Source organism: Xenopus tropicalis, chromosome 1 (assembly GCF_000004195.4).
Source record: "Xenopus tropicalis strain Nigerian chromosome 1, UCB_Xtro_10.0, whole genome shotgun sequence".
Taxonomy (NCBI): Eukaryota; Metazoa; Chordata; class Amphibia; order Anura; family Pipidae; genus Xenopus; species Xenopus tropicalis.
Window position 1 is genome coordinate 212,680,057 of NC_030677.2, and position 13,204 is coordinate 212,693,260.

At 48.0% G+C, this 13,204-nt stretch overlaps 1 protein-coding gene across 1 annotated transcript; it reads left to right on the forward strand.

The window, feature by feature from the left end:
* The first annotated feature begins 840 nt into the window (after nt 1-840).
* On the forward strand, nt 841-10,539 carry LOC101732034. The gene is made up of 6 exons (XM_031894959.1): nt 841-1,178; nt 4,665-5,135; nt 5,786-5,929; nt 6,257-6,328; nt 7,792-7,882; nt 8,794-10,539. Exons 1-6 carry the CDS (start codon nt 1,124-1,126, stop codon nt 9,002-9,004), a joined length of 1,044 nt encoding a protein of 347 aa, XP_031750819.1. The 5' UTR covers nt 841-1,123; the 3' UTR covers nt 9,005-10,539.
* Nucleotides 10,540-13,204: the final 2,665 nt, after the last annotated feature.

The following is a 13,204-nucleotide window of genomic DNA, read 5'->3' on the forward strand; positions in this document are numbered from 1 at the left end:
CTCAGTTTACCAAATACACCTTTCAGGCTAGCAGCCAATCAAAAGATGGCACTGTTGGTTTCCATAGAAACTCTGCTCTAGCTGCCCACTTTTCTGGAGCAAGTTCTGCCTGTGTAAGCCTGCATTCTTCATTGTATGAACTTTACAGGTGATGGTGTTGGTGAACGGAGGGGATAAATACAGTACAAAGAGCGACATTATATTGGTGGTTGTATGGCATGCTCTATTGGTTCCTTTAGTGCCCGCCCCCTAGTGATGTCATAGACTGAGACAAATGGAGCCTGGGCAGCTTGTCAGTGTCTATAGCTCTCATATGGCCACATATTGCTGTGTGTATTGACCTATAGACTGATATGTGACTTATAGAATGGGCTTTGGGCAGTATCCAGCGGTAAGTAAATAGTTAATGTATAATAGTACATAGGGCTATAAATATAAATATCACTGATTCACCTTGTTATTCATGCACAGAGTTTGGAGCAAACACAGGGCGGGGGTGACTTTCCTACAGGAAAGGAACAATGGGGCCCCCCCATCCCTGTGCTACAGAAAAGTGCATCCCGCTTCCTTTAACCCCTGCTCTTCCATGTTGCAAAGATGCTAAAAGTTAATTGTTTTTTTTTTATTATCGTTGGGGTTAGTGTCGCTTTAAGAGTGAGCACGTTTTACCCCCATGGCAGGTCTCCGTGATTGGGACCCACAGAATCCCCCCCCCCCCTATTCCATTGTCCGGGGGTGTGGGAGCGTGTAGGGATTAGTGATACACAGCCCTTGGGGTTGGTTAGAAAGTGAGGGGGGGGGGCGTGCATATTTAGTGGGAAGAGTATACTGGCCCCTTATTAGTATTCTCCCCTCCGAGCCAGGGAGTCACCGCAGCCGCCTCTCTCCCACAATAGGGGGCCCTCCAGCTAAACTTGTACCCCTCTGTCCCCTACAGACACAGCCGCAGCCCCCCCTGCTCACCGACAGCACTTACCTGACTTGGCATTTGCAGGGGAGAGAATAAAACTTTATATTTTCCCTGTTTTTACTCATTCTAGACCTAGAATTTTGCAGAATTTTGGGATTGCGTGCCCCCCCCCCCCCCAACAGCGTGAATTTCTCCCAGACACCGAGAGGTACCATGGACTTGGGCAAGTTCTGTCTTGGCAGCTTGTGGATCTGCTTTCTGCTGGAGGGTAAGTTTCTTGCGGGGGGGGGGGGGGGGGTACCAGTCGGTACTTTCCATACAACTTGGGTTTCTATTGCATGTTCTTTAGGGCTTTTGTTCCAATTAAGCAAGTGAAACCGCCTGCAGTACCTGCCTGTTTCACTAGGGGGCACATAGAATGCCCGGGGCCTAATCTAAGGGGGTGGGTTTGTGCCAGTACAGTCAGAATGGCTACTAAGTTATACAAGTATATATATATATGACTGGGTGTTTTCTATTGGTTTTAGGCCAGGGGGCCCCCCAAACTCTAAATGTAACTGTATTTGGGGCAAATGAATTGAGCCCAGTGTTCTGAGTGGGGAACGGGGTATTAAAGGTACAGAGAAACATTATGTGTAATTGTATAACTGGGAGTTGGTACATGAATTTGTACATTTCCCAGGGGTATTTTTTAGGGCAATGGGGTAAAATGCCCTTGTCCCTGCACTCAGTATTGTAGCCCCGTGCTGTAGTTCAGCAATACCCTGGGCTGTAAAGTGATCTGCAATCCTGCAGCTGCTTTTACTGAGATTCTGTGATTTTCCTCGGCGTGTGTTAACTTGCCCTCGGCTGGGACACAGCTTTAGGGATAAATACCCCTCTCGTTTTATTGTGGTTTTGTAACGAAATAGAATTCATTGCTCCAGCGTCATGGGCTCCCCCCCATCTAAATATCAACCTTCAGACAGGTTACAGATATATAGAAACATTGGGGTAACAGTCACCCCGCTATAGTTCCAGGGGTACCCAGGGCACAAATAAGCACTCACCCCAAATCCCCCCCTAACTGGCCTTCAGGCTGGGCCCCCTTAGCCCATAACAAGGGTACAGATATATAGAAACATTGGGGTAACAGTCACCCCGCTATAGTTCCAGGGGTACCCAGGGCACAAATAAGCACTCACCCCAAATCCCCCCCTAACTGGCCTTCAGGCTGGGCCCCCTTAGCCCATAACAAGGTTACAGATATATAGAAACATTGGGGTAACAGTCACCCCGCTATAGTTCCAGGGGTACCCAGGGCACAAATAAGCACTCACCCCAAATCCCCCCTAACTGGCCTTCAGGCTGGGCCCCCTTAGCCCATAACAAGGTTACAGATATATAGAAACATTGGGGTAACAGTCACCCTGCTATAGTTCCAGGGGTACCCAGGGCACAAATAAGCACTCACCCCAAATCCCCCCCTAACTGGCCTTCAGGCTGGGCCCCCTTAGCCCATAACAAGGTTACAGATATATAGAAACATTGGGGTAACAGTCACCCTGCTATAGTTCCAGGGGTACCCAGGGCACAAATAAACACTCACCCCAAATCCCCCCCTAACTGGCCTTCAGGCTGGGCCCCCTTAGCCCATAACAAGGTTACAGATATATAGAAACATTGGGGTAACAGTCACCCCGCTATAGTTCCAGGGGTACCCAGGGCACAAATAAACACTCACCCAAATCCCCCCCTAACTGGCCTTCAGGCTGGGCCCCCTTAGCCCATAGCAAGGTTACAGATATATAGAAACATTGGGGTAACAGTCACCCCGCTATAGTTCCAGGGGTACCCAGGGCACAAATAAGCACTCACCCCAAATCCCCCCCTAACTGGCCTTCAGGCTGGGCCCCTTAGCCCATAACAAGGTTACAGATATATAGAAACATTGGGGTAACAGTCACCCCGCTATAGTTCCAGGGGTACCCGGGGCACAAATAAGCACTCACCCCAAATCCCCCCCTAACTGGCCTTCAGGCTGGGCCCCCTTAGCCCATAACAAGGTTACAGATATATAGAAACATTGGGGTAACAGTCACCCCGCTATAGTTCCAGGGGTACCCAGGGCACAAATAAGCACTCACCCCAAATCCCCCCCTAACTGGCCTTCAGGCTGGGCCCCCTTAGCCCATAACAAGGTTACAGATATATAGAAACATTGGGGTAACAGTCACCCCGCTATAGTTCCAGGGGTACCCAGGGCACAAATAAGCACTCACCCCAAATCCCCCCCTAACTGGCCTTCAGGCTGGGCCCCCTTAGCCCATAACAAGGTTACAGATATATAGAAACATTGGGGTAACAGTCACCCCGCTATAGTTCCAGGGGTACCCAGGGCACAAATAAGCACTCACCCCAAATCCCCCCCTAACTGGCCTTCAGGCTGGGCCCCCTTAGCCCATAACAAGGTTACAGATATATAGAAACATTGGGGTAACAGTCACCCCGCTATAGTTCCAGGGGTACCCGGGGCACATACAAACGTTCCTGTGACTATCTGTGAAGCTGCTGATGGGGAACCTGGCGCTCTGCAAATTAATTGTACTTTCCTTGCCCCAGGGGGGGTCACATTTCCCATAAAAACTCTCAGTTTCCCAATGTAAAAGTTCAGACAATGCGTTTCCTTCCCTGTCTGGTGATTCCCTGTAACTGACCTGCGGGGCTGCATTTTGCTCATTTAATTCATGAGTTTAACCACTTCACTGCTGAATTGTGCTTAGTACAGGGGAATCCCTATGTGCCATAGTTTTATGGTATCTCTCTGTACAGGCTATGTGCAAACTTAGGGGGCTGTTCCTGCTGAATTGTGCTTAGTACAGGGGAATCCCTATGTGCCATAGTTATATGGTATCTCTCTGTACAGGCTATGAGCAAACTTAGGGGGCTGTTCCTGCTGAATTGTGCTTAGTACAGGGGAATCCCTATGTGCCATAGTTTTATGGTATCTCTCTGTACAGGCTATGGGCAAACTTAGGGGGCTGTTCCTGCTGAATTGTGCTTAGTACAGGGGAATCCCTATGTGCCATAGTTTTATGGTATCTCTCTGTACAGGCTATGGGCAAACTTAGGGGGCTGTTCCTGCTGAATTGTGCTTAGTACAAGGGAATCCCTATATGCCATAGTTTTATGGTATCTCTCTGTACAGGCTATGGGCAAACTTAGGGGGCTGTTCCTGCTGAATTGTGCTTAGTACAGGGGAATCCCTATGTGCCATAGTTTTATGGTATCTCTCTGTACAGGCTATGAGCAAACTTAGGGGGCTGTTCCTGCTGAATTGTGCTTAGTACAGGGGAATCCCTATGTGCCATAGTTTATGGTATCTCTCTGTACAGGCTATGAGCAAACTTAGGGGGCTGTTCCTGCTGAATTGTGCTTAGTACAGGGGAATCCCTATGTGCCATAGTTTATGGTATCTCTCTGTACAGGCTATGAGCAAACTTAGGGGGCTGTTCCTGCTGAATTGTGCTTAGTACAGGGGAATCCCTATGTGCCATAGTTTTATGGTATCTCTCTGTACAGGCTATGGGCAAACTTAGGGGGCTGTTCCTGCTGAATTGTGCTTAGTACAGGGGAATCCCTATGTGCCATAGTTTTATTGTATCTCTCTGTACAGGCTATGGGCAAACTTAGGGGGCTGTTCCTGCTGACATAGGAGTTGTCCCTTAGTACCAATGTGATATGATGGACTAACCAGCTTCTCCCCTTCCCACAGTTACGGGGGCCCGGGGCTTCATGATAAAGAACGCCCAGCTGGAGAGATGCGTTCATGTGAATCAGGAGAGCGGGCGAGTCTCCGTAGCAAAGTGCAAGCTTCACTCCCTGCACCAGCAGTGGGTTTGGGACGCAGAGAAGAACTTTATAATGAACGTGAAAAGCAACCAGTGTCTGACCGTCCCGGAAATACAAGAGTTCTCCACCCTAAAGCTGGGGCCTTGTGACAGCAAAGAGCATCAAGCCTGGACCTGTGATAAAATGGGCCACTTGGTTCTCCAGCCCCACGGACTCTACCTAACGGCAAAGCCCGAGTCCAAGAAGGTATTTGTGTCCAAGGGGAGGGATAAATTCAGCAAATGGAAGACGGAGTTGAATGCCCCAGTCTGCAAGGGCTTCATCAAACCTTCTGAGCCCCTCGAGCCAAGCAAGACCCCCGAAATGGACACTGTCACACAACTGGCGTATGGATGTAAGCAAAACCAGCCAAGTATGGCAGCTCCTCCCTGGTCTTCCCCTCACACACTCATGTAAACTGGGATCGGCACTAGCAATATTCCAGAGCACATGACTAGTGTTGACTTGCTATGGTGCCATCATAGTCATTCCTTTCAGCCTTGGCCTAGACATGGCCTCCTCCAGTCTCAGCCTTAACTTGGGCTTGCTATGGTGCCATCATAGTCATTCCTTTCAGCCTTGGCCTAGACATGGCCTCCTCCAGTCTCAGCCTTAATTTGTACTTGCTATGGTGCCATCATAGTCATTCATTTCAGCCTTGGCCTAGACATGGCCTCCTCCAGTCTCAGCCTTAATTTGTACTTGCTATGGTGCCATCATAGTCATTCATTTCAGCCTTGGCTTAGACATGGCCTCCTCCAGTCTCAGCCTTAATTTGGGCTTGAAGTTGTGACTTGCTATGGTGCCATCATAGTCATTCATTTCAGCCTTGGCTTAGACATGGCCTCCTCTAGTCTCAGCCTGAAGTTGTGGCTGCTGTAAATGACATTTAGGTTCCTCTAGACCAAGGATGGTACCACTACGTTCCACAGGACAGCCTTCTTGCAGTATATTCAGTTTGCTGTAATCCACATCCCTTGTTTTTCTGTTCCCCCCCCCCCCCAGCTAATTATGGCAGCACCAGAGCAGAATTAAGGAGGTTCCCTTCCAGCCCCGGCCTAATCCAGACCAGTTACACCACTCGGCCTCCTGGACGTAACGCCACGTTGAACTCTACTGACACTGGGAAGTTCACTCCAAGACACATTGGTAGGTCATCTCCCAAAGCGACGTACCTCAGGAAACCCTATGCATTGTAGGAAACTACAACTCCCAGTAACCTTAGCTAGCCGGTGCGGAGATCCTACATTAGATTTGCTAAGAAAACCAAAGGTCCAAAATATCCCCATCACCTAGAAACATTGAGCTTCCCCTTGAGATGTAATTGGGCCAACAACGTGCACCGGGCAACTGTATTCTCCTGCCCAATGCTGTGCCACTCACTCAGCTATAATAGGACTTCTATCACGTGACTTGGAAACTACAGTACCCAGCATGCCTCAACAGCCAAGTTGCCTCCATGTTTTTATCTTTCAGGTGAAGTTGGGCAGCAGTTCGTCAGTGCCCGGGAAAGCACGGTGGAGACCCAGTATCAGTACAGACAGGGAAGTAAGTGCCACAGAGTCTCATCCAGATCCACTCAATGTACTAAATGGAAAATATGGGGCTAATTGTGGCTGATTCTCTAAACCAAAACAGCTACAAATGGTAACACAATAAGACAGTTATGTATGTGTGTAGGTATGTATATATGTAGGTAGGTATGTATATTTGTATGTATGTAGGTATGTGTGTGTGTGTATGTAGGTAGGTATGTACTGTATGTGTGTACAGGTAGATTAACAGAACAAATAGGGATCAATACAATAATAAATACAAATAAAGTGTGATATTCTGAGACAATTTGCAGTTGGTCTTTGTTTATTATTAGTTGCTGTTTTTAAATTATTTCAGTTTTTGTTTTGCAGCTCTCCAGTTTGGAGTTTCAGCAGCTGTCTGGTTGCTAGGGTCCAAATGACCTTAGCAACCAGGCAAAAGGTCTAGATAAATAAGTAATATAAAGTAATATAAAGCCCCATGGAGCTCACAATCTAAGTGGGAGGGTAACTTATAGACACACATAGGAGGGTATTTAGTGCTGCAGGTTACATAGGGTGGCACTGCCCTATAAGTGCCAGAGCTGGGGCAGGGGCTATGTGAGTGCCCCCCCAAGAGGGGGTTTGGGGCACAGTGGGGTTACCATGATGGCATGGAGTTAGGGGGTGCCACCTTCTCTGTTAAAAAAATACCAGCCTTGCTATATTTTATCTTTCTTCCCTTGATTGGCATCAAGCATCATTTTTACCGACCACGTGGCAACTCTACGGGGCCCCCCGGGGCTGATTTACTATGGGCATTAGGTGCAAAGTGCAAGAACAGGTGCCGCGTCATTTTACCCTTTACCCACAATGCCCATTTATGTATATCATTGGGCATCCCGGCACACCCCTCCCTTGCCCAGAGGAAGCACCGTGCTTCCCAGCACCAACACTGGGCAAATTTGCCCTTGGGCAGTAACCCATAGCAACCAATCAGTGCTTGTTTTTTTTTCCAGAAGCTGCAGGTAGAACAATAAATGCAATAATTTGATTGGTTGCCATGGGTTACTGCCCACAGGCAGATTTGCCCAGTGTTGATAAATGACTCTGCTTTTGTATTTAATGCCCGCTGGGCACACAGGGATAACAGCCTGCCCCTAGGCACAGGGCACCATGTCTACTGCCTGCCCATGGGGGGGATATTGTGGCCGGCTTTAGTAAATAAGCCCCCCCCATGTTTGTGTTACTAACTCCTTTACTGCCTTATGCTGATTGCTCTTCTCTAGCTGATTGCTGATTGGCTAAAGACTTTGGGAGGAATATCATAACCAACACAGTGTTTGCTCCTGGTTTAATGATTCCAAATAGCCGCCACCCCATTGGGTGCCTCATCTGTGGTTGAAACGCGTCGGGGGGAGGAGCTGCCACTTATATAATAACAAAGGGGGCAATTACAGGGAAAAGCCTAACCCTAACAGTCTCCTCCCCTCACAGGTAACAGCTGGAAGGCGGCCATGTTGGTCCTGAGCCCCCTGACTTTCATCCTGGGGATGATCATTCTGGCAATGAATGTGCGGTTGAACAGGTAAGTCGGAGGGTGGGGGGGGGGTAGAGCGGGGGCCCCACTGGGTTTGGATTGAAAAACCGTGCATATAAATAAACCATTTTCAGTATATAAATATATACAATTTTAGCAGTATGTGCCATTGGGGAATCCTAAATAGGAAACTGCCATTTTATGTACTAAGGGCCGCCCCCTGGGATCATAGGAGTCACAGTGCACACAAACAAGCCAAGGCACACATACATGCTAGGCCCTATCAGCCAATGAATGGGCAGAGTTCTGCCTTTTGCTCCCACACTACTTCCTGTTACAGTTAGAGCTGCATCACTTCCTGTCAGCTGATCTCTGAGGGAGCACACAGCCCATCACTAAATGGCGGCTCAAGGGAAAGGCTGTAAAAGGGCAATATTTACTGATATATATATTCCAGTTTGGGGAGATTCTTTTACAGAATGGCCTATTCCTAGCAACTTTGCAATTGGTCTTCATTATTTATTTCTTATAGTTTTTGAATTATTTGCCTTCTTCTTCTGCCTCTTTGCAGCTTTCAAATGGGGGTCACTGACCCCGGCAGCCAAACCCTATTGCTCTGTGAGGCTCCAGTTTTATTGTTATTGTTACTTTTTATTCCTTATCTTTCTATTCAGCCTCTCTACGATTCATATTCGCATCTCTCATTGAAACCACTGCCTGGTTGCTAGGGTAAACAAGACCCTAGCAACTAGTTAGCTGCTAAAATACCAATTGGAGAGCTGCTAAATAACTGAAAAACCATACAAAATAAAAAATGAAGACCAATTGCAAATGATTTCTGTCCTTCAGAATTCCGTATGCCGCTCTGAGCATCTAACCCAACGGGGGGGAGTTAACTTTTTAGGCATAGTTCCCCTTTAAATGCGAATGAGTAACAAGATTTGGTTTTCCCATTGCAGGAAAAGGAAACTCCAGTCTACCCAGTGCGGTCGCCCCAAAGCCACCCATAGCTTGGGTTCTGCACAAGAGCGGCGCCCCCTGACGGCCACGGGAGACACATCGGGGGGCTCGGGACAAGCCCCCCACTCTCCATCCATTAAACATGGGGAGATCCTAATTGAATGGAAGGACGGTACCATCACCCCTCTCTTTGACCAGCAAACAAACTGATTGGATTCTCTGCAGGGGCAAAACCCCTCCTCCCAATAACTCCGCCCATTCCTCGCTTGCGCACCGTTATTAACCGTCGCTTCCAACAATCACAAAATATTAGAAGTTCTTAGTGAGTTTTTACTTGAGGGCATCGTCATGGAGATGGCGGTGGGCATGGCTGACCCCAGAATAATACAGCCCAGTAGGCTTATTCTCTATCCTTACAGTAGGATGGCAGGGGGCTAAGCCTGCAGAATATCACTGATTATGCCCCATACCATGCCCAGGGTGCTGGGGGGCTACACATGGACTGGGATCCAAAGTGCAGAGGCCAATGGCAGAGCACCGAGAGCAACCGAGTGGATAATGTGGGGCAATAAATGGAAACCCTCAAACCAAATTCATGTTCAATTCTTCTGAGCACTTTTGCACTTTGCTATATTTTTTCTAGTTTTCCAGATATTAGCAGTTCTTAATCAAGCCCCGCCTTCTGGGCACAGTCGGCTGTCAAAATGAGGCTCTTGGGAGGTTGCTCTGCTTAGAAATGAAGATATTGGGCCGAGAAGAGCCATTGGATGTTTCTATAGACAGTTGTAAGTGATGCAACATCACATGACTTTCCTCATCCTTTTCAAGGGGTCCAGGGTCGGACTGGGCCACCGGAACACAGGGAAAAATCCCGGTGGGCCCCGACGGCCCAGTCTGACCCTTACCTGCGCTCCTCCTGCCCGAACGCCGAGTGGGGTCCCCTGCGGGGGGGGGGGTTAGGGGACGTGGCCAGCGGGGGCACCTGCAGGGCCCTGCACCCCCCAGTCTGACCCTGAAGGGGTTGTTTACCTTATAAACATTTACTACAATGTAGATAGAGAGTGCTATTTTGAAACAATTTGCCATTGGTCTTTCTTTTTTAACTCCCCGGTGATATGGTTAAAAAGCAAATCATTAAAAAAAATGATAAAAATTAAAAAAAAGACCAACTGAAAAGTTGCCAAGAACTGGCCATTCCACAACATACTAAAAGTTAACGTGAAGGAGAGCCCACCCCTTTAATTCTGTCGGCAGTTGGCCGAAATGACCTGTAGGTGGAGCTGTCGTTTCAAATTCATTAAAGAGGTAGCTTACCCTTTAGTATGTTATTCAATGGCCAATTCTTAGCAACTTTTTCATTGGTCTTCATTATTTATTTTGTATCATTTTTTAATTATTTGCCTTCTTCTTCTGACCCCGGAACCAAAAAAATTGTTATTGTTACTTTTTATCCCTTATCTTTCTGTTCAGGCTCTTTCCTATTCCTATTCCTTTCTCTCAGTCAAACCACTACCTGGTTGCTAGGGTAATGTAGACCCTAGCAACCAGAAAATATAGTAACTTGCAAAAATGCTCAGGAGTGCAATGTAATTGCACATTCATTTGTACTGAGGATTTACATTTCCTATAAAGGGAAACTAAACCTTTTTTTACATTTCCCTTTGTATTTGACATTAAATGGCAGCTGCACAATGACGTTCCTGTTGCTCCTGTAACTGCTATAAATGTAACTGATTCTGCTGCAAGGTTCTGCCGTGTCTCATTTGGGTCATGGTTCTGTCTCCTATTTGTTCACTGGCTTAGCTCCCCCCCCCCAAAGCCTCTCAGCCAGTCATAGCCTGGTATAAACTGAATGGTGTGAGGGGGGGCACCACTGGGGGGCGCAGGCTGCATGTCCCTCTTCCTGCCCAACCCTGACTGGATGGGGGCAGAGACTGATGCACTGTATGGGGCGTATCTTCCATATCTTGAGTATCCTATGGATCTTATAGTCTCTTCAGGATGGAGCTGTCTCCATGGCAAAAATATCTCTCAGCAAGTTGAGCAGTGCACTCTCTCAGCGTGGAACGTTCAGTCTTTGTACTTGTATCTGGGATTTACTGGGAAACTCAGTTTTAATTTCACCATCTTGTCCTACTGTCTCCATCACCTCCTACTGTCTCCATCTTGCCCTACTGTCTCCATCTTGCTCTACTGTCTCCATCTTGTTCTACTGTGTCCATCTTGCCCTACTGTCTCCATCTTGCCCTACTGTCTCCATCTTGCCCTACTGTCTCCATCTTATCCTACTGTCTCCATCTTGTCCTACTGTCTCCATCTTGTCCTACTGTCTCCATCTTGTTCTACTGTGTCCATCTTGCCCTACTGTCTCCATCTTGCCCTACTGTCTCCATCTTGCCCTACTGTCTCCATCTTATCCTACTGTCTCCATCTTGCCCTACTGTCTCCATCTTGCCCTACTGTCTCCATCTTGCCCTACTGTCTCCATCACCTCCTACTGTCTCCATCTTGCCCTACTGTCTCCATCACCTCCTACTGTCTCCATCTTGCCCTACTGTCTCCATCTTGCCCTACTGTCTCCATCTTGCCCTACTGTCTCCATCACCTCCTACTGTCTCCATCTTGCCCTACTGTCTCCATCTTGCCCTACTGTCCCCATCTTGCCCTACTGTCTCCATCTTGCCCTACTGTCTCCACCTTGCCCTACTGTCTCCATCTTGCCCTACTGTCTCCATACCCAGGTACTATACACAGGCACTATACGCAGGTACTATACACAGGTACTATTGCCCTACTGTCCCCATCTTGCCCTACTGTCTCCATCTTGCCCTACTGTCTCCATCTTGTCCTACTGTCTCCATCTTGTCCTACTGTCTCCATCTTGCCCTACTGTCTCCATCTTGCCCTACTGTCTCCATCACCTCCTACTGTCTCCATCTTGCCCTACTGTCCCCATCTTGTCCTACTGTCTCCATCTTGCCCTACTGTCTCCATCTTGCCCTACTGTCTCCATCTTGCCCTACTGTCTCCATCACCTCCTACTGTCTCCATCTTGCCCTACTGTCTCCATCTTGCCCTACTGTCTCCATCTTGCCCTACTGTCTCCATCTTGCCCTACTGTCTCCATCTTGCCCTACTGTCTCCATCTTGCCCTACTGTCTCCATCTTGCCCTACTGTCTCCATCTTGCCCTACTGTCTCCATCTTGCCCTACTGTCTCCATCACCTCCTACTGTCTCCATCTTGCCCTACTGTCTCCATCTTGCCCTACTGTCTCCATCTTGCCCTACTGTCTCCATCACCTCCTACTGTCTCCATCTTGCCCTACTGTCTCCATCTTGCCCTACTGTCCCCATCTTGCCCTACTGTCTCCACCTTGCCCTACTGTCTCCATCTTGCCCTACTGTCTCCATCTTGCCCTACTGTCCCCATCTTGCCCTACTGTCTCCACCTTGCCCTACTGTCTCCATCTTGCCCTACTGTCTCCACCTTGCCCTACTGTCTCCATCTTGCCCTACTGTCTCCATCTTGCCCTACTGTCCCCATCTTGCCCTACTGTCTCCATCTTGCCCTACTGTCTCCATACCCAGGTACTATACACAGGTACTATTGCCCTACTGTCTCCATCTTGTCCTACTGTCTCCATCTTGCCCTACTGTCTCCATCTTGCCCTACTGTCTCCATCTTGCCCTACTGTCTCCATCTTGCCCTACTGTCTCCATCTTGCCCTACTGTCTCCATCTTGCCCTACTGTCCCCATCTTGCCCTACTGTCTCCATCTTGCCCTACTGTCTCCATCTTGCCCTACTGTCCCCATCTTGCCCTACTGTCTCCATCTTGCCCTACTGTCTCCATCTTGCCCTACTGACTCCATCTTGCCCTACTGTCTCCTACTTGCCCTACTAACCGGGAACATGTTCTGCCCTAGGTAAAATCTCTATCACGGCTGTCTCTTAAGCAAAGGATAGTGTACTCACTCCTACTGTTATCATTCTTATCCCCTCACCCCTCACTTCACTGACCTCTAGGTAACATTTATTGGACATTTAGATTTTGAAGATAAGTTTTTAAGGGCTAACCCCAAAACCCCTATACATTTTCCCTTTGATTTGTGCCTACATTATACACACGAAAATTCTATAAACAGAACAGAAATAGTAAATAAATTGTGTGTTGCTCTGGCTAAACAGTACCAGGTGTTGCCACTAGAGGGAGTATGTCGCCATACATAACAGAACTGCCTTCTACTCAGTTGGGCTGCATGTACTTAGGATTTTTATTCTTTGCTCTGTATAATAATATTGTTATTGTTACTGGGAGGCTGTAAGCTGGGCAGGTTGGCACACAGATAGACAGACAGACAGAGACAGACAGATATTGGGAGCACACAGTACAGATATTGGGACAGATA